Consider the following 22,192-nt stretch of genomic DNA (forward strand, 5'->3'; position numbering starts at 1 on the left):
TGTGCAACTGGAGTACTGACAAAGATATGGTCAGTTCTTCAGTGAAGGGAATAACAATGTACTAATGCTATAACATAAGTAAACTCTATCTTACTGCTCCCGCCAAGTTGTCACTTACACACTTTTCAGTGATGTGGGGTGTGACTCCAAGGGTTAATTTATTTTCTTTCACTCAATCTTGCATTCAATCTTTGCTATAGGCTTAAAAGTGAGCATACTTCACACCCAAACACATACCAGATACACAACATTCTGCTGACACTCATCAAACACACAGAAGGCTACACACTCTGTTGTGATTTTGGTTTTTGGGCTCCCCCGGTGGTCACTGGTGGTACTGGACTTGTGTGCTTCACTTTCTCTGTTCACCTGTTTCCATCAGGGTATGGGTGTATCCTATTTAGCCTTGCTGCTCAGTTATTCTAGTGCCGGCCATCAATGTAACCAGAGCCTTTCTGTTGCATGTTCCTGCTTCTAGACTACTATCAGCTAAGTTGGACTCTTAGTCCTAAGTTTGTTTTGCATTTTTGTTCCAGTTCACAGTTAGGTTATTTTACTGTAGCTGGAAGCTCTTGTGGGCCGAAATTGCCACTCCGGTGTCATGAGTTGACACATGAGTCTTAAAGTAATTTCGGGATGGTATTTTAATAGGGTTTTCAGCTGACCGTGAAGTTCCCTATTGCATCTTCTTACTATCTAGTAAGCGGACCTCGCTTTGCTGAACCTACCTTCATACTGCATATGTCTTTTCCTCTGAACTCACCGTCAATATATGTGGGGGGCTTCTGTCTCCTTTTTGGGGGAATTTCCCTAGAGGTAAGCCAGGTCTGTCTTTTCCTCTATTAGGGTTAGTTAGTCCTCCGGCTGGCGCTAGGCGTCTAGGGATAAAACGTAGGTACGCCACCCGGCCACTGTTAGTTGTGTGGTAGGTTTAGCTCACGGTCAGCTCGAGATTCCATCACCCGAGAGCTGTTCTGTTATTAATGTTCTCTGACGTTCCCTTGCCATTGGGAACCATGACAACACTCTCTAAAAGGGCTATGGATTCTTTAGAGCATACAAGGACCACACTTATTAAAGTTTAAAGCGTTAATATGAAAAGTACAGTGCTTATAAGAAAAGGTATAAAAAGATTTTAAAAAAGAGACACACAAACAAAGCCAAACAATTACAAAGGAAAAATGAAGAAATAACAGAAATAAACTTTTTCCTCTAAAGTTATTCTTCCATTTCCTTGAGGCTAGGAGAAAGTGTTTATATATCACATGTAGCTAAAGCTGACCTCCATATGTGAACATCTTTCCAATTGTATAACCCATCTTTTATATGCCTGGTCCTGGTCTTATGTTTCGAGAATGGCCTAGATTGTAATAGTGAAATTGCAGGTCTGTAACTGGACCATTGGCTAGTTAGGAACGAGAAAAGCTTGCACACCTTCCAACCACCCTCCTTTACTATCGTAAATAGAAAATGTCCAGACTGACCACAAGGTTGGACTCACCAGGCTGATGTCATAATTTCCCTTAATACCCACATTCCTCTTAAAGCTGTGCAGCTAACACATCATATGGTGTAGCACAGCAATAAAAGAGACTAATATAACCTGTATAAAAGCACAGGCAGGGAATGCAGCAGACATTTTTAGTGTGAAGCTAAATAGTGAAAGGCTGTCACAGCTCACAGCTTAGCTATAGAGAGATGGCAAGTAATCCATATAACACTGAAAAAATTGTACATATTGTGTGCTGAGTGCTGACAGTTCAACTGTAAAGAAGGTTGATATGCAAGAAAAAATTTTCAAGACAATAGGAGACTTCAGTGTACAGGGAATACAATTTCCTGGAAAAAATCAGCAGATTTGGTGAATTTTAATTTTACAAGATTCTTTCATCTCTTTTGGAAAACTGATGCTTTTACGGGACATGTTTTATATGAAGGGGCTCCAGCTAAGGTTTTTCAAACAGTTAAAGTGGTTTTCTAAGAATCATCACTGGGATAGGTTATAAGTGTCTGATCGCTGGGATTCCGATGCCCAGGATCTTATGCAGTCATGGGAAGAGGGATCCTGTGTCCCTTGTTTGAATAGACCATTGGCCAAGCGTGCACACTGTCACTCCATCTAAAGTCTGACAGACGTAGCCGAATACAATGCTTTACTCAAATGGGAGACTTCCAACCCTTTAGGGGCTGCACTTGCTGTGATTTTTAAATGTATGTTGTAATTTTGAATAATAACATAATTGACATTGTACATTTACTGCATGTATGGAAAACATATTTTACACACACGCACACTGGCTTTAGCTGCATCTTTTTAGCACTGTTGATGCAGTGTGTGTGTATCTGCATGAGAGTGTGCGTATATCTGCATGAGACATCATGTCTTGTAGAGATCTAGTGACTGGAGGCACAGACAAATGCTGGCCAAGCTACTCAAGTTGCCTGTCGAATGGCACACAGGCTGCGATATTTCAGCACCGCGGACAGCAGCGTGAATAATGACATATCTCAAGAAAACACTCATCCCCCATCACGTCAAGTGCTAACGATGTTTCCGTTAAAGCGTTAAAGTATCATTCATTTATTTATTTTTTAGTAGTAAATACGATTCAAGTAATAAGATATTGCTGTCGATCGCAGCAGGGAATGTATCATGTGCAGATTACGGTGTCAGCTACAAATCCAATACAAAAACACCAATTTGTTTCTGTTGCCAAACACACCTGCTGTGTCTCAGTTTGCATAGCAGCCTGGGAGAACTTCTGCAGAATACAGAAAGGATGCTCAGGCTGTATTGTACCAGAGCGGCTTCTCTGAACTTGACTGCAGCTCTGGTCGCCTTTGCATTCAATGTCTGTGTTCTTTGCAATGCTCTCACTCAGTGGGGTTGAGCTGTAATTCTCTCTCTTACCTTAAGGATGTGTAGCTGACTGCAACCCTCAGTTTCCCAAAAGCTATGAGGAATACAGAGACTGACAATGCTTCCCTACAATTCTGCTGCAGAAAAAAAACAGAAATCCCCCTAGAAAGAGGAAGGTAGACCCTGGAAAACAGATTTCAATGGAGAATCCTGAATTTCCAGTTGTCCAGCGTGTCCTAAACTTTACCATGGGGGTTGTGCAGTGCTGATCGATGCTGCAATTCCGTGCGATGTGAACAAGTAGCCCTGCGAATCGGAGCTATATACAGACTGCTGCAATGATCTGCAAAGGAATTTACTGAAATGACTTTGTGGGTTCTCAGCCCGAGGCTCCAGTGTTTGGAAGAATGCAGTGAGTATTGAGTATCTTGTTTAGTTCCACTGTAGCATCCTCATGACTTATTAATTGATTCGAGTGCCGTGTTTACGAGCGATAGGGAGACGATCAAATGTCAGCTTCGGAGTGCAAATGGATTTCTGAGATTTTTTTTATTTTTTTGGTATATTTTTCATGCATTTTTTTATTTTTGCACTTAATACATATTAATCAGATCGCTTGCACATCAACTTAAATGGCAAGGCTTCTTCTCCCCGGAAGGGTGGGGGGATACAAGTCATAAAACTTAAGCAGATAACAGTTTGATGCTGTTATTTTCTGTCACTTTATGTATCGGAATGTGGCATAGATGTCATTGTAGTCTGATCTACTAACTCTCCTACACCTGTACAGGTATATATTACGTCAAGTTCTAATCATGTCTGAAAGTCAAAGGGTGGAATCATGTATAAAAAGGAAATCTGAAGATATTGTCATTTCTTTTCCTTAAGCACCAATGATTATTTGAAATGTGAAATAAGCCTTAAATATTCAAGAGATATGGTTCTTCACATAGGAGGCATTTTATAGAGAATATTGGGATTGTTAATGTATCTGTTGGATCCAATTAGAATTGCATGCGATGCAGCGATGTTAAAGCATTTTTTTTTTCAATATGTGTAAGATACCAGTCTGTCTGATTGTCTTTCTGTTTGTCCTGTTGTTGGCATTTCCATAGGCAGTCATTGCATATACACCAACTGGAGAGGCTGGCAGTATTGGCAGCTCTGTGCAAATCTAACTGCAGCAAGAAAAATGTTCTTGGAGGAGAGAGTGGATGAGCATCCTAACAAACGCTGCTGAGCGCTACGCGATGCCAAACTTTGCAGCATGCCAAATAGCAACCACATATTCTGAAGGCTCTGGTATGTTAGCTGTTTTCATAGTAACTTGTTAGGACGCACATGGCCATGAGGGGGCGCTCATGTTCTTCTTTCCCAATATGAATGGGCGCTAAAGCCTTACAGAAGCATAATGTACGTAATAACAGGAGCTTCCCTGCAATCCACAGACCTAACATACAATCCATATATGGCCATTTTTCTACCTGCTTTATGTAGCATGTCTGGTGGCAAAGCTCCTCGGAAGACCCTTACCATGATATCAACTGTCCTAGTAATCAGCTGCTTTACAGCGCAGCCACAAAATAATGAAATGATCCCATTACTTTAATCTGTACTTGTGCAGAGAGAGCATTTCTGCCAAGAACGGGGGTCAATAGGCTCTTCGAGAGGTGATGACTTATGCGCTATCTGCAGTGATAGACTAAAGATATGCCATAGTGATTGGATTGTCACCAAAAAAAAAAAAATTACAACTAGCTGTATGTATCCTAGCAATGAATAGACCAGCAGAGATGATACTGCAGGGGTATCCCCGTGTAGATGCAATCTGCAGTGTCTGAGACACAATTGATGCCATGGTGACAAGTAACGGAATGTCATAGGCAAGCTCAACTGAGACTGTCGTCGTTACATCGGTGATTCTCCGTCCGCAGTAGGAGCAGTTACTTGTGTTTACACCGTATACATAATGTATCACACGAGAACTATATGCAGCAAAATAGCACTCAATCCCTGAAACCTGCTATTATATAGCAGCCCATGTATTGCTCCTGAAACAATCGCGTAACGCATCCCCGTTGGAATATTTGCTGATGTTAGACCTACTCTGTCATCTGCAGGGGTGCAGCAATTATGCAGAGAGGCACCACATGTCATATTCAAGCGTTTTCACAATATTGCAATGCCGGAATGGGAGCAATTATATTATAGTATCGGCTCGCAATGCCTTTCATCATAACTGCCCAATGTATCTTCACAAGTTAGTCACTCGGGAACTATGGTGGGGGAAAACGTGACATATTCTGATATTAAAACAAAGAGGAGCTGATGAGCTAATTGATTGTTCTGCTACATGTATTCACTGCACCAAATGTTCTGTTCTGTTCCTCTCCGTGTTCAGATTCCCGATCAATGGCGGCGAGGAGAGATTGTCGTGGGACACTAACCTGAGACTTTTTAAAATCATTTTCTACAGGGAGTAAGGCTGAAGAAGATGGATACGTTTGGCCACGCTGTGTTACTGCTCAGTGCTCTGCTAAATATGGTGGATCTGAGTTATGGAGCAGAAAAGACTCTTCCTGTCCTGAATATTGCAGTTATTTTGGGAAGAACGCGTTATCTCACAGAAAAAGATGTCCGGTCACTTTGGACAAGGGATATGTCCTTGAACTTTGATGTCAATGTGGTGACCCTACTGGTAAACCAGACAGACCCCAAGAGTATAATCACCCATGTGTGTGATCTGATGTCAGGCACCAAAATCCATGGTGTAGTATTTGGAGATGACACTGACCAAGAGGCCATAGCTCAGATTTTGGATTTTGTTTCTTCTCAGACTTTCGTCCCAATTCTTGGCATTCATGGTGGCTCTTCGATGACTTTGGCAGAAAAGGTAAGAGATCCAGCAACGTCATGTAACTGGTATCTGCACTACTTTGGTTGCCTTCATATCATCGTCTTCCCAATGCACAGTTTGAACGTCATAGTCAATTAATCACATTGCATAAAGTGCTGAGGTCTGCTCAACTACTGCATGAGGAGCGTCTACTACTGCTCACACACTTTAATTAGCAATGCAGCACTTCAAGGCTGGGTCTAGCAGGGAACAGGAGAACTAATTGTTATCTGAAAGTAACACTTTATATTAATAGGCGACAGAAGAGAATCATGGCGCACACGCTCTATGGTATCATCTATTATCTATCTATTTATCTATCGCCTATCTATCTATCTATCTATCTATCTATCCATTATCTATCTATCGATCTGTCTATTTATCTATCTATCTATCTATCCATCCATTCCATATCTATCTATCTATCTATCTATCTATCTATCTATCTAGCTATCCATTATCTATCTATCTATCTATCTATCTATCTATCTATCTATCTATCCATTATTTATCTATCTATCTATCCATCCATTCCATATCTATCTATCTATCGATCTATCTATCTATCTATCTATCTATCTATCTATCTATCCATTATTTATCTATCTATCTATCCATCCATTCCATATCTATCTATCTATCCATTATTTATCTATCTATCTATCTATCTATCCATCCATTCCATATCTATCTATCTATCCAGCTATCCATTATCTATCTATCTATCTATCTATCTATCTATCCATTATTTATCTATCTATCTATCTATCTATCTATCTATCCATCCATTCCATATCTATCTATCTATCTATCTATCTATCTATCTATCTATCTATCTATCTATCCATTATTTATCTATCTATCTATCTATCCATCCATTCCATATCTATCTATCCATTATCTATCTATCTATCTATCTATCTATCTATCTATCTATCTATCCATCCATTCCATATCTATCTATCTATCTATCTAGCTATCCATTATATATCTATCTATCTATCTATCTATTATCTATCTATCTATTATCTATCTATCTATCTATCTATCTATCTATCTATTATCTATCTATCTATTATCTATCTATCTATCTATCTATCTATCTATCTATTATCTATCTATCTATTATCTCTATCTATCTATTATCTATCTATCTATTATCTATCTATCTATCTATCTATCTATCTATCTATCTATCTATCATTGTTCTATCTATTATCTATCTATCTATCTATCTATCTATCTATCTATCTATCTATCTATCTATCTATCTATTATCTATCTATCTATCTATCTATCTATCTATCTATCTATCTATCTATCTAACTAACTGTTGAAACTGATTACACTAAAAATACAGAGGCAAACTGAGCACTATCATATTTTCTATGTGAATTTAACACATAAATAAAAAATAACAATATAACATTTTCACACATTTGTATGCATAAAGCACAATGGCTATTTGTTTTTAGAAAAAGAAAAGAAAAAAAGAAGTGTTCTCATAAAAGTTTTAATCTGTAGAAGAATGGTGTCAGACGTTCCCTGGTTACTTCTGTAGACACCACTTTATAAGGTAATGCAGTAGAAATGGAGTATATGTCAGAGTCTCCATGTAGCAAGCTGCACACAGATTCATATATAATGACTGAATGACCAGGTGGATTGAAATGATGAACTGCCCCATAGAAGTGAAAGTCTTTGTACAATATTTTGTTACATCACACCCATTACTCAGCTGTCAGAAATGCAGCATGGACTTCTAACCACTAGAGCACGTTATGGGTTAACATAATACAATGCAGTGAGAAACATTTAGTAATAGCCCCTCAAGTTACATGTTGAGATTACATTTACTCAGTTGTTTTCAGTATTTTTATTTTATTTACAGGCTTTTTTTTTTACATTTTTTTCAGCTTTTTTAACTTTCAAGACACTTGATTTTAATATGAATCCTTTTCACTATTATGTTGACCATCATTTCTATGCTGTAAACTCTCCTGAATATTGTTAGAAGCTGGGGGCACAATTGTAACTAAATAATTTTTTTGCTCAAATATGTTTAAAAGAACACATAAAGTAACTTTGCAAACAGTTTTCACTAACAAATATCCTATAATTTTGGGTCCTTTGCAGACTCATGTGTCTCCATGATAGCAGATTGCATGCAAACCCAGTGAAGTCTAAGGGCGCAGTCAGACGGCCGTATAGATCGTAGTGAGATCGGAACCAACACATGGACTGACCGGTGGCTCTCCCAACCCGAACATGACGGCTTCTTGTATTTCTATGCAACTGTCACACTAGGTTCAGCCAGTCCATAAACTGCGCTCCAATATATATCACCATCTGACTGCGCCCCAATGCTGCTGTCATACTTGCCTCGAGAGAGCCGCCGGCCAGTCCTTGCACTGCACTCAGATCTTGCTCCAATTTATACGGCCGTCTGACTGCGCCTTAATGCTGCGGTCATGCAGACTCATGTGTCTCCATGATAGCAGACTACATACAAACCCAGCATAGTCAGAGGGCGCACTCAGAAGGCCATATAAATCAGAGGGAGATCAGAACACAATGCATGGACTGGCCGGTGGCTCTCCCAACCCGAACATGATGGCTTTTAGTATTTCTATGCAGCTGTCACACTTGGCTTGGGAGAGCACCGCCCAGTCCATGAACTGCGCTCCAACATATATCGCTATCTGACTGTGCTCCAATGCTGCTGTCATACTTGGCTCGGGAGAGCCGCCAGCCAGTTTGTAAACTGCGCTGATATTTATGGCCGTATGACTGCGCTGCAATGCTGCTGTCATACTTGCCTCGGGAGAGCCACCGGCTAGTCTGTGCACTGCGCCCGGATCTTGCTCCAATTTATACGGCCATCTGATTGTACCTTAATGCTGCGGTCATACTTGGCTCTGGAGAGCCGCTAGCCAGTCTGTGAACTGAGCTCTGATCTCGCTCCAATTTATATGGCCGTTTGACTGCACTCCAATGCTGCTGTCATACTTGGCTTGGGAGAGCCGCCGTCCAGTCCGTAAACTGCTCTCTGATAATTATGACCATTTGACTGTGCTGCAATGCTGCTGTCATACTTGGCTCGGGAGAGCCGACGGCCAGTCCGAAAACTGCACTCTGATATTTATGGCCGTATGACTGCACCGCAATGCTGCTGTCATACTTGCCTCGGGAGAGCCGCCAGCTAGTCCGTGCACTGCGCTCCGATTTATATGGCTGTCTGATTGCACCTTAATGCTGCGGTCATACTTGGCTCGGGAGAGCCGCCAGCCAGTCTGTGAACTGAGCTCTGATCTCGCTCCAATTTATATGGCCATCTGACTGTGCCCCAATGCTGCTGCAGCTCCTCTGCAGACTCATGTGTCTCCATGATAGCAGACTACATACAAACCCAGCGTAGTCTAATGGCGCAATCAGACGGCCGTATAGTTCAGAGGGAGATCATATCACATCGCACGGACCGGCCAGTGGCTCTCCCGACCCAAGCATGACAGCCAGTTCATGCACTGCGTTTCGTTCTCGCTCCGATTTATACAGCCGTCTGACTGCGTCCTAATGCTACGGTCACACTTCTTTTTATCAGGCCTCCTACATATTGTAATACAGGCTGGCTACAACATACGATTGCTCAGGGCTTGTTTCGAGCGTGTAACCATGAAGGACAACACACGGGAGTTGCTGTTTATTTTATTTGATTTTTTTATTAGTTTAAATACACTGCAGCAATAATAAGAGAAAAAACTGCGTGCAGGGATACACATAGCCTATAATGTGAGGCTGTAGATTGAGCTGAGAGCCGCATAGTAAGAAATTCCTTAATATTGTCAAACTTGCTCCCCTTTAAATTGGGAATGATCTACTAAACCTTTATGGATGCAAAGAACTTTAACTTTTCCATCTCTGCTCTACAGCATTTTTATGGCAACTATTGTTTAGATTTTGCTGACGATAAAAGCTGCCATAATGTGCTAAAGTGTTGTCTACCTATAAGAAGTACATTACGAATACAAGCTGTCGTAAACAGCAGTATATTAGGCAAACTTCACGCCATGTTTGCCCATTATGTTTGGCTTATACATCAGATCATTCTCACAATACAGTTTATGAACTGTATAAAGTGTCCATAAACTACGAACAATCAAGGGAACCATCGTTTGGCCGCCTAATTTCAATGGGGGGCTTACAAGATCTATTTAAAGGGAATCTGTCATGTTGAAAATGGTATCCAATCTGCAGGCTCAAGGAGCTAATCAGAGTTATATACTTTTTTATGGAAAGTTTTTCAGTAAAAATTGTATTTTAGTCAGCGAAATCCTTGGTGATAGTACGAATAGGATTCTAGTCGACTAGTAAGACCACCACTTAAAATACAAGTAGTTAGCATTGTTGCTTCAAATCCCACCAAGAACAACTTCTGCACAGAGTTTGTATGTTCTCATTGTGTTTCATTTTTTTCTTTCCACACTTCAAAGACATGCTGATAGGGAATTTAGATTGTGATCTCCAATGGGGGCAGTGATGAAGATGTCTGTAAAGATGATGTTATGTAATATTTAAAATTAATTTTAAAAAAAGTATACTTAAAGAGAACCTGACATCTGATATATGTCGACTTATCCATGGGCAGCATGTATCAGGCACTGGTTGTGTGATCTCAGCCAGGTATGTTTGACTTTGAAATGCTGTGCTATAGACTGGTCGGACAGGTGGGTCTCCAGCGGACTTTCTGCGCCAGCTGCCAGTGACTGACAGGTCTCTGTCTATACGCATAGAGGGAGGTCAGTGGATGAGGAGACGCCACCAAGGACCCACCTGTCCGACTAGTCTGCAGCACAGCTTGGTCTCGGGCAGCTTTAAAAAGTATGTCAAGTCAAACATACCTGGCTGAGATAGAATCATAGAATCTTAGAAAGTTAAAGCTGGAAGGGACCTCAAGGATCATCGTGTCCAACCCCCTGCTCAATGCAGGAGTCACTAAACCATCTCAGACAGATGTCTGTCCAGCCTCTGTTTGAAGACGTCCTTTGAAGGAGAACTCACCACCTTTCGTGGCAGCCTGTTCCACTCATTGATCTTTCTCACTCTTTGTACAGACGGTGCCTGATACATGCTGCTCATAGAGTAAGCAGTATGTATAGGATGTAAGTTTCTCTTTAACCTTTTCCAAAAAACCCCATTAATTTCCAACTTTTCCAGCAAACTCTCATTCTGCTCAGCTTCTTCTGCATACCATGTGGTCACCCATAGCTCCGACTGCATAAGACAAGTTCTCTTAAATATGGGGTCAACTATTTTTCTCAATAAAACTGTTGGAAGCTAAAGAGCATATTTTGCATAATTACATTTAATGTAAATGATTAGATTTACAGCTTTATATACCCGGACTAAATGTTCAGCTGCCGTTTTAAAACATTCCTAACAAACTTGGTGTGAATTTTGCCTTTTACCCACACTTTATTGGCAATCATATAAAATATTTGGATACAGTAACCTACATGTATTATATACTCATTCACAAACAGCATCGTATCATACTGACTTTTTAAATTTATTGATATATTGAATAAAAAATCTATTTTTCTATCAAAAATGTAGATTTTGAAAGAACAGGAGCTTAAACAGTGCGTCTTAGACTGGGATTTAAGATGTATCATGCCTGCAATTAATTTTGTAAACATCATTCACAGCATTTGTCATGGTAATGACTATGTGATTGCAACATGCTTCATAGAAATTCAGTTATGCATTAGAATACTTAATTCCATTTAGATGCAAATGCACAATGCCGTCCAATAGAACATCGCACTTTATATGCAGAATTGACTTGGAAAGAGTTTTGAAAGTTGAATTAAAGTAGAGCTGTGACTATGCAGACAATAGATTTTATAGAGCTGGAGAATGGTAGAGTTGAAGGGATTAAGTTCATCTTTTAGTCTATAAACATATAGAATTAGATGAGCCAATGAATGTTTATATATTTTTATATTGCAGTGCCATTCTCTCAATGTCAGAGCTTATACATATGGCCGTATTACGTGCAGCCTATACAGAACTACAATATGTCACATACAGACTTTTCTGGGTCTTTCTTTATCTCCATATGCCTCCAATTTCTGAGCCACAAGGACTTATAGTGTATAATAGAGAAGGGCAGATTGAGTCTTAAGATTTCTGTCTATCAGCCAGGTCAGTAGTCTCTGACCGCTAGACGAGAGGCTCGCAAATCTCTTACCTTTTGGGACCCCCAGTGAGACTTTTGATTAGCCCGAGCTGGCACAACGTCATAGTTACGGTGTACCATACAAATGATGTAGTGCCATGCCTACTAATTAAAAGTCGTTCTTAGGTCCTGGAAGGTAAAAGTCTCCAATCCGGCGACGAGTCTCCAATCCGATGACCAGAGACTAGTAATCTGGCTGATGGAGCGAAGTCCTGTGAATCAATCCACCCTTCTCCAGTGTATAACTTTCTCCCTAGGGCTTGAGTCCTAACATTGCATGATAAATCTATATAATTTATAATACATTAGAAGTATTCCCATTTAAAAAAAAACAGATAATCTTTTAGCTAATCTAAACTAATATAAAAGTCAAGAATCTCAAAAATGAAGCCCCATCATATGCATAAGATAGCCGTCAGCCAAATGTTCCTTCGGCCAACAGCTGTCTCCCTCGAATCTTCCATATACAGGAATGCTCGGCTGAGTGCTTCCATGACTCTATGAGAGAGTTGCTGCCATACTCCTCTGGTGGTGGCTTATGACTAAGAGGACATGTAGATTGAGAGTTGGAGATCCAATGTGCTGGAACCTTTACTCCCTCAACATCATCTGTCTGGGTTGCGTCAAGGGGCCCCATACCCATTGATGCTAGGCCAAACCCACCACTATCAGCTGATCCAATGGAGTTTAATTTAATATATATTGGGATTTTAAGGAGATAAATTAATTTACTGCCCGTCTGCAAGGACTGGTTATGGAAATTAAGTTATGTATGTAAAACTGCACTTCCAAGCACATAAATCGGTTATCTGAAATTCTTTGTCAGAAATGTGTTTGGACACTGTGCAGTGTATGGTCTGATAAATGTTTGAATATACATATATATTTTGCATACGTAAACTGAGTGGTAAACAGCTGTAGTCAATTTTCCTACAAATCTTAGAAAAATCCTGTAATAAATTAGCCGGCAAAAAATACTTGAGTTACATGGAGATTTGTTGCGGATCTAGCTGCAGATTTGCTGTGGATTTCATGCCATGCATAGCTGAGAAACCACCATAAAAGTAAATAGCATTATCATGGATAACTTCTAATTACCTGGACAGTTTTTTAATTAGATATACAACTTGTCCATATTTTTTCTTACCTTTTTGTAATTAATGAGTAAGATACATTGGGTGAGGGTATGCTTTGGGTAACCCTCTTATAATTATGTGCTTTTTTTACCTTTTTTCTTGTGTTCCTCCTTCTAATATAAAGCTCATTTATATAAAAAGGAAAACTTTCCTAACAGTCAATCTGGCCTTATTGGCCACAACTACCACAGCTTTTATTTTTGGTTGACTTTTTTAATTGGATAATAAAGAAAAGCCGAGCTTTCGTAGGACGTTGGGGCCCCTAAGGCTACATTTTCAATCAATTTTAGATAAATGAGGCTCAATATTTTAGTTATTTTCCTTATATTAACAACTTTACTGATATGATTTTAGATAAGCTAAAACTATGTTTTCTAGAGGATACATCTCCGAAAGCAGGATTTGTGTGTCTCCTGCATGATTTCCAGTATACTTGAGATTGATTTTATCAACATGCTTGGGTAGCTTTTGGGCAAGCCTAAGCCTAAATCATTTACGATGGTATCACATGAAGTACTACATATCTGAAGGGCCAAATGCTACTTACATAAATTTTCAGTGTTTTTTTAAGGGTGGAAAATATTGGAAATTCTATCTGGAGTGATGAAATAGTAATGGTTCATCAGAATTGAAGAAGAAATTTTCTTCATAGGATTTGTTAATGGATTGATAGCACAAACAATATTTATCACTTTATAGGTGATAAATGTTTGCTCACTGGAATGCTTATTGCTCGGATCCCCAGAATCCAGAGACTGTAGACTGCTGGATCTTGTATGAATGGAGATGGAGTAAAAATGTCTGGCCTCTTTGGCATTCCCTTCTATGGGTCTGTAAGAGGGAAACACATCACTTATAGACATGAAAGATGCAATAAAAATACTGCTCCCTTTACAATGGTCGGTGGAGGGCCCAGAGGCCAGACCCTCATCAAAAATTAATCAGCCATATGTGTAGATATTTTTTTTGTGTGATGATAATTACAAGGGTATCCCTATCTCAGACATATATCGGATTTACAGATATGTTTGTATAATGCATCTCCAGTCCACGCCTTCGTGGAGAATGGGGGTCTTTTGACCTTTACCAGCAACATTAATGATGGTCATGCTCAGCTGTCTTTGTGGGTCTGTAAAAATTATCTTAAGTGTCTCCCTACATGTTCTAATTGAAGGCTACCCAATTACAAGTGATGGCCTAAGTAGGATCCCATCTATCAGACATTTAAAAAATAGCCTACATTCATGCTCTAAATGTCTAATATAGGTATGCAACTTTTTTATGCTTAGCAGAGCCTACAGACTTTGGACAAAGTCATATGGTTGGCTTCATGCCATGGACCCCTAGGAAACCTGTATAATGCATCTGTAAGGTACCATATTGTCACATAGCAAGATATGGGCATTGTATTAGAAAATTCATAGAACTGTCATGCAGTGTCGGAAAGAGGTGGCAAGGCCCACCAGTAACACTGACTTTGGGGCCCACTGTTCAGCTACATTCATGTATTACATTATTCTCTTTCACAAATTTACCTCTGCTTCTATCATAGGTAAATTGTTGCATGAATGATAAGATGCTACTTTTGTCTATACATAGTGAATTAAGTGTGTTGGGGCAACTACTGCTCATGTTGAGGGATAAATGGCTTACTCCTCCACAGGGGCCTACCAAGGGATTTACCTGTTCTTCTGTCAGCCAGTCCGACCCTGCAGCCATGTGTATAGTAAGCCTATATGGGGGTTTGTCACCTTATATTGAGTATCAAACCATAGGAGAAATTGTGGTTTTGTCTCATAGCATTGTGTCCAGCATATAACATGAATTTGATTTTCGTATGATTTTTCTAGGTTAATATGGGAGTAAAATGCTGAGTTAAAAGTGGTCTTCTTTCAACTTAGTCAATGATTAAGCTATAAAAATAACAGTGAATAACGTGATAGAAATATAATAAAATCAGGTAACAGGTTTGCTAGATGAGGTAGCGAAGTCTACAGTGACATTTATGACCAATTCCCTCAAAGACCGAGCTGTGGCTAATAGAAAGTCATTATTCTCTGTCAAACATTGTCTCGATTTCTCCTCTTGGTGGGCATTATTATTCCATCATTAGCCACTAGCTTGGCATAGTGAGACTAAAGGTACCTTCACACGGAACAACTTAACAACGATATCGCTAGCGATCCGTGACGTTGCAGCGTCCTGGATAGTGATATCGTTGTGTTCGACACGCAGCAGCGATCAGGATCCTGCTGTGATATCGAGCTAGAAGGCCAGCACCTTATTTTGTCACTGGATCTCCCGCTGACATCGCTGGATCGGTGTGTGTGACACCGATCCAGCGATGTCTTCACTGGTAACCAGGGTAAACATCGGGTTACTAAGCGCAGGGCCGCACTTAGTAACCCAATGTTTACCCTGGTTACCAGCGTAAATGTAAAATAAAAAAACACATACTCACATTCCGGTGCCTGCGTCCACTTCCCTGCACTCCTCCTGCATCCTGTGTCAGCGCCGGCCAGCCGTAAAGCAGAGCACAGCGGTGACGTCACCGCTCTGCTTTGGCCGGCGCTGACACAGGATGCAGGAGGAGTGCAGGGAAGCGGACGCAGGTACCGGAATGTGAGTATGTGTTTTTTTATTTTACATTTACAATGGTAACCAGGGTAAATATCGGGTTACTAAGCGCGGCCCTGCGCTTAGTAACCCGATGTTTACCCTGGTTACCCTGGGACTTCAGCATCATTGGTCTCTGGAGAGCTGTCTGTGTGACAGCTCTCCAGCGACCACACAGCGACGCTGCAGTGATCGGCATCGTTGTCGATATCGCTGCAGCGTCGCTTAATGTGACGGTACCTTTAGACTGGGGTCAGTCTTTTGATATTGGCTCTCCCTGGTCTTGTAATTATGGAAATTGATGATTTTTGGCAGGCTGCCATCTCATTGTAAGAAATGTGCTAAGTGTTGCTAGTAATCAATACAAAATAGAAGCCTTCTCTGCCATTTTTCAGATGAGATGCAGCTAGGATTTTCTATATTTGTGATGTTAATTACATGCTTTGATTGCCGCCTTGCATGGTAATACATTTTTCAGACAACAAACATGATAAATACAGTATAAGCACATTTAAAGAGTTTGCACAAAATTAAGCGTTTCAGTCTTCTTTTATTCAAATTAACTTTATAGCCTGTTTTGATCATCATAATTACTTTCTTATAGCTGTTAGCCCTGCTGTATCATGTGCAGTCTTCATTCACTGTAATTTAGAGTTCACCTAATAGGTCGTCCATGGATATTTTACTTTCCTACAAGTATATTGGCTTATGAAGACCTCAGCTTCTACTTCAATGGACGCGACCCATCCACTTATTCTTTGGTCGTCTATTCATTTGATTCGGCACCATATAATACTCAAAGGGGTTTTCTAGTCTAGAAAAAGCATTAGAATAACCTACCAGGAAATTGTAATTTTGCAGAGGTTTCCCTTTTCAGAATCTGCACAATTACTGACTTCTGGAAATTAACCTAAAATGTTTTTTTCGCTAAAGATTTTGCACACATAAGTGCTGACTATATCAATTGGTTACAAAGGCAAGATAAATCAAACAATCAATATGTTGATTAATTAATAGCTCGATCACTAAACTACCGTTGCTATCCTTAAATCTCCTAAAGCTGTAATCAGGTTTTTTTTCAGACTCCTTGAAGGAGTTGTCCGGTCTAAAATGACAAGTCTGCAGTCACTCTATGTGACTGCAGACTTGTGAATCCTCACTTCACACGCGCTAAACACTGTAAGGATTCTCCGGTGTCGGGAACTGCAGTCATGTGACTACAAGTACGTGATATTGATACTCCACGCCACATTTCGACAAAACTTTCCATCCTCGTTAAATACACTTGTTGCACCCATCTAGTCGGATTGTGATTGGGAGCATGCATATCACATTCTTGCAGCCACATGACTGCCACCGGAGAATCCTCACAGTGCTTAGTGCGTGCGATGTGAAGATTCACAAGTCTGCAGTCACATAGAGTGACTGCAGACTTGTAGGTCTAGATGGACAACCCCTTATCACGAAATCTGATATGATTTGCCATGAAAGAGTTTGGAAAGCTAGACACCTGAGTGCCACAATATTTCCCAGTAGATTGTTAATTTTAGATGGCAGTGCTTATTTATTAGTTATCGAAAATGTGGATAAAATTACCAAAGCAATTTCTTAAATGCTTGATATATTTGTAATTGACAGATCAATATCATAATTCACATGATGTTGTAGTAGAAAATGATCGGATTTACTGCATCTCTAGCTTCACTCATTTTAGCCCCTTTTTGCCATCGGATGGAATAGTACGTCCGATAGCAGAACCCCCGCTTTGATGGGGGCTAAAATCTAACAGTAATTGTTCACTAGGAAATTCATTATTGCAATCCTCTATATGCAATAGAATAGTATTTTACTTTTAGGCTAACAGTTAAATCCCTTGTCTTCACGGCCCCTGTGTAACTGTGCACATTGCACATTTGGTATGTCCACCCGGCATTGTTTTTTTAGACCTTGGATAATGGATATATAATAGCAACACTTTCTCGATTATTATAAAGATGATTAAGGTTCCCATTACTTTCTAAGTCCTTTGCGTAAACAATATTTATCTTCCTTTTAAATAACGCGATTATTGACATGTAATAAGTATATTATAACGTGTAGACAAGCAAATGATGAAAAAAAATCATGACTGGTTACTTTATACTCTAATTAGTCTTGGGATTGGTAGAAACAAGAAGAAGCTATTATTTTACAACTTAATTGTAGGACTGTAGTTAGTTAGAGAAATAAATACCTACTTGCAGAAGACATAATGATTTTACTTCACATCTCGTTGGCTAAGTCTTGTTTAAATATTAGCACGTTGCATAAAAGTAATAGCACATCAGTTAAGCATATTGATTCGATTGATCTTCAATACTACATGTGTCAACATTTTGGACTAACTGTAATCTATAGCATGTTCTAGTGAACACTAAGGAGTCTTTTGGGAGTACAGGTCATATAAACCATAACAGAGATGCATAAAAAGGGCTTACAGCCAGCTTATAATTACAACATTTAGAATGGCAATTACATTTAACCAAGAAGTGATGCGTTTTAGTCCACATTTATGTTGTATACTTATTTTAGCCTATTTTACCAGTACATATAATGAATTTTTACCAAGAACAAACTTGAGGCCATGTATATACAGTGGGGAAAATAAGTATTTAATCCCTTGCTGATTTTGTCAGTTTGCCCACTGACAAAGACATAAACAATCTACAATTTTAAGTGTAGGTTAATTTTAACATTGAGAGGTAGAAAATCAAAAATAAAATCCAGAAAATCACATTGTATAAATTATATAAGTAATTGTTGTTTTAGGCTGATCTTTCACCTTCCTCACAATCAAGGATACCTCACAAGGTGAGATTTTGCATGGTGCCTCAGATCATTGTTGATTGACAGTCATTTTGTGTTTCTTCCATTTTCTTACCAACAGTTGTCTCCTTCTCACCCAGCGTCTTACTTATGGAAGCCCATTCCAGCTTTGTGAAGGTCTATGATCTTGTCCCTGATATCCTTATAAAGCTCTTTGGTCTTGCCCATGTTGTAGAGGTTAGAGTATGACTGATTAATTGAGTCTGTGGACAGGAGTCTTTTATAAAGGTGACTATGTAAGACAGCTGTCTTTAATGCAGGTAACGAATTGATTAGAAGCATCTAACTGGTCTGTAGGAGCCAGAATTCTGAATGGTTGTTAGGGGATCAAATATTTATTTCTCACTGCAAAATGCAAATAAATTTATATAATTTATACAATGTGATTATCTGGATTTTTTTTTTTGAGATTCTATCTCTCAATGTTAAAATTAATTTATCCTTAAAATTATAGACTATTCAGGCCTTTGTCAGTGGGAAAGCGTATAGTATTGAAAATTATAATGTTATTGTAATGTCATCTTCATATATAGTACATGTTAAGTGTATTTATTAAGATGTGGTAGAGGGGCCCAAAGGGCTTCATGAGAGTCCAAAGTGATGGGGAAACAAATCCAGATGACTCCATTTCTTTTTTGTAGCTGTAATATACTGGTATCTCTGCATAAGAACATATTCTAAACCCATTGAGTGTCCTTTGGTAGATTCCAACTCATCTATAGATCACACAAACTCTTTTAAAATTTCTTTAGGAGCAATACAATGGTTTACTTCTTCTACAGTGTCACTGAACGGGAAATTTAGACAAACTGGGCAGAAACTGGTTAAAAATGGAAATAAATTGACCATGCTTGTTACAAAATTGGGATTCCTAGAAGCAGAAATTGGGTGCTTGCCGAAGGGGCCCAAACTATGAATATCAACACTAAAATAATCAAATGGATAATGGTTGTTGGAGGTGGAAAACTGTCAAAAATATTAGGTAAAAATGAAATAATAGATTAATATACATTTTTTATTGATGGTATAAGGTGTAAATACTGTATGGCAATATTCATGAGGGCACTGATATTCTTATGAGCTCTTTATGGCAAATAAATGAGGGTGCTGTCAAACCCTATTTCTGGTAGTACTGTCTTCCTTCTATTAACATTGGTAGCAAACATAATAATATAATAATAATAGAATATATGCAATAGTATCTTGCAAAAAAAACCTCCACAAATGAGGACAATTGTAAATATTCCAATAGTATTAATAAGCATGAATTATATTAGTTGTTTCTGTTATTAGTCTCCCCAATGGTTGACATGGTCATTATCAGTAATACAGAAGACACTCTAGCATGAGTATATGGGCTGTGGGCTTTATTTCTTGTAGCATAAGACACATGACACCCCTAAGGAACATAATGACTATGATCTGGAACGTGACTCAACTGCCATTCATAGAAATATAATAGTAAATTAGCATTTCAAAGGTCTCTTTCATCTCCAGGTTTGTAAATCCTATTAACTGTTTAATGAACCCACACCATTGCCAGACGAAACTATGGCTCTTGCATTAATTCTAAATGCTTGTAGCTATTACAATATGCTGTAGACATATTGGATGTTTATAATGTATATAAAGGATTTACGGTACATATTTGTATTACTTTATCAATAATAAACTTAATAAACAATATTCTTTGGCATACATGAATGAGCCAAGGCTAAAGGAAAAGTGTAGATCATGTTCAGGATGAATTCTGGGGGGCATAAGTGCATCTTTGTTTAAGTACCACATTTCTTTCAAATTGACAGATTTTTACTCATTCAGTACGCATCAGTCCCTCTTTTCTCCAATCTACCATGTTCAGCTCAAATGCAGTGCTTACATTCTTAGAATACTCAAAAGAATCCATTCCCACAGTACAATGCAGGATACACTGTCACAAGTCACTGAACCATCTGCTGACTCTATATAATCCTTCTCGAAACTTAAGGAGACATCTCCACTAACCCTGTCCCATCTTATATTGCTATATTTAACTAATTTTCTGCTGAACACAGAAAGTCTGCTAATCTCATTAACATTCATTGAGTGTCTTCTGGTACCCTTTAACTGTTCCATCTGGAACTCCTGATTAGTGTAAAACAATCTCTCCTACATTCATTACTTTTTCATTTTGATTTCTCCAATCTTTTTGCTCTTACTGGAAATTTAATTCAACAGTTGGACACCACCTAGTGCTGTTCTTTCCTATGGGAGACTATATTTTTCTAGCTCCCCCAGACCTGAGATCATATGAGATGGAGATGTTGGCCTGCTTCTGTAAGGATTCTGGACTTTCCTGGTGTCTATTCACCCTGATCCAAGATGGAGTCTTGGATCTCGCCCTGTCATGGAACTTCCTGTCTGTCCTGATTATTTAAGTCCGGGTCTTGTGTTCACCTGTGCTTGAGTATTTTGTGCTGCTGGCTCCTGAGCATCTGCCTGTTTGCTGTTAACTCCCTGCTTCTGCTGCTCACTACTCGGTGGTCTGCCTCACCCCATTCAGCTACCTCTCATCTCTGGAACTGCTGCGACAGGGAGCACACAGATCCCTATATATGGGTTCAAGTGTGAAGGCCATGGTTCCCCTGGGACCTATGTAGCCTAGTAGCTAGTGAAACATCTGTCTATGGAACCCTTATAAGAGCTTCCACTCACCATGTTACTTTACAAAAGATTGCCAGAATCTTAGTCATAGAAAAAACTCATGTACGTTTTTGTGGAAGAACATCTAATCATCATATCGGTCAAGTTATACTACTCTTTCCCCTACCCATTTCAGATGCTCCTAGTGTACCTTTTCATCTAATTATCATCAATATCTCTTTATACATATTTTATAGAAAAAATGGTTTGAAACAATTGGACTGAAATTGAAATTTCATTTTTCTTCTGTAAACTTTTTGCACTCCCTTTTTCAGTGGGTGCTGTGTCAGCATTTCACAGACACTTTCTCTGACGTTAGCAGCTTATCATGGGAAATCCCAGGAAACGAACCCTCCAGCAATTATCTAGTTGCCTGGGAAACTCTATATTGAAATATCCCATTCATTTTGTCATTAGTTCAAGTAGATGAAATCACACATTTTACAGAAAAAAAGACTTAAAGACTTAAAGTTAAGAGTAACCCTTTGTAAACCTCATTGTTGTCTTTTCTGATTTATATAATCTAACCTCCATTGCCATAAAAATTGTAAATACAGGGACATGTTGGTGATGTGAATGTACACAGATGTATTTATCTCTAGTAGATGATCAGTGGGGGATTTCTCTTTTTCAACTCTGGTTATCTATCCCAAAAAGCAAAGAAAAATCCATCCAACAGTTATTATATGCACAGTCATTACCACCTCTACCATAATGGCTTTTGAGTCTCAGTGTCTTGGTGGTCTCACTCAATAGCGCTCTCCTTTATATGCTCACTTTAGCATTTTTGTGTAGTAATTTTGCATCACTGCCAAGAACTTGAAAAAGAAAACCATGGATTTAAAATCACATTCTTTGCAATTTGTATCATGTTATAAAGTCCAAACTCATATATATTG

At 39.1% G+C, this 22,192-nt stretch overlaps 1 protein-coding gene across 3 annotated transcripts in view; it reads left to right on the forward strand.

The window, feature by feature from the left end:
* Nucleotides 1-2,812: 2,812 nt before the first annotated feature.
* GRIN2A (glutamate ionotropic receptor NMDA type subunit 2A) overlaps nucleotides 2,813-22,192 on the forward strand; it is a 678,902-nt gene continuing 659,522 nt past the window's right edge. The window contains exons 1-3 of one of the 3 annotated variants that reach the window (XM_077275211.1): nucleotides 2,813-3,272; nucleotides 3,976-4,162; nucleotides 5,262-5,753. In XM_077275211.1, coding sequence (XP_077131326.1) covers nucleotides 5,355-5,753 — 399 coding nt within the window. In that variant the 5' untranslated portion in view covers nucleotides 2,813-3,272; nucleotides 3,976-4,162; nucleotides 5,262-5,354. The remainder of the gene's footprint in view (nucleotides 3,273-3,975; nucleotides 4,163-5,261; nucleotides 5,754-22,192) is intronic. The other 2 variants (XM_077275210.1, XM_077275212.1) reach the window with 2 other exon arrangements.

Source organism: Ranitomeya variabilis, chromosome 7, assembly GCF_051348905.1.
Source record: "Ranitomeya variabilis isolate aRanVar5 chromosome 7, aRanVar5.hap1, whole genome shotgun sequence".
Classification (NCBI taxonomy): Eukaryota; Metazoa; Chordata; class Amphibia; order Anura; family Dendrobatidae; genus Ranitomeya; species Ranitomeya variabilis.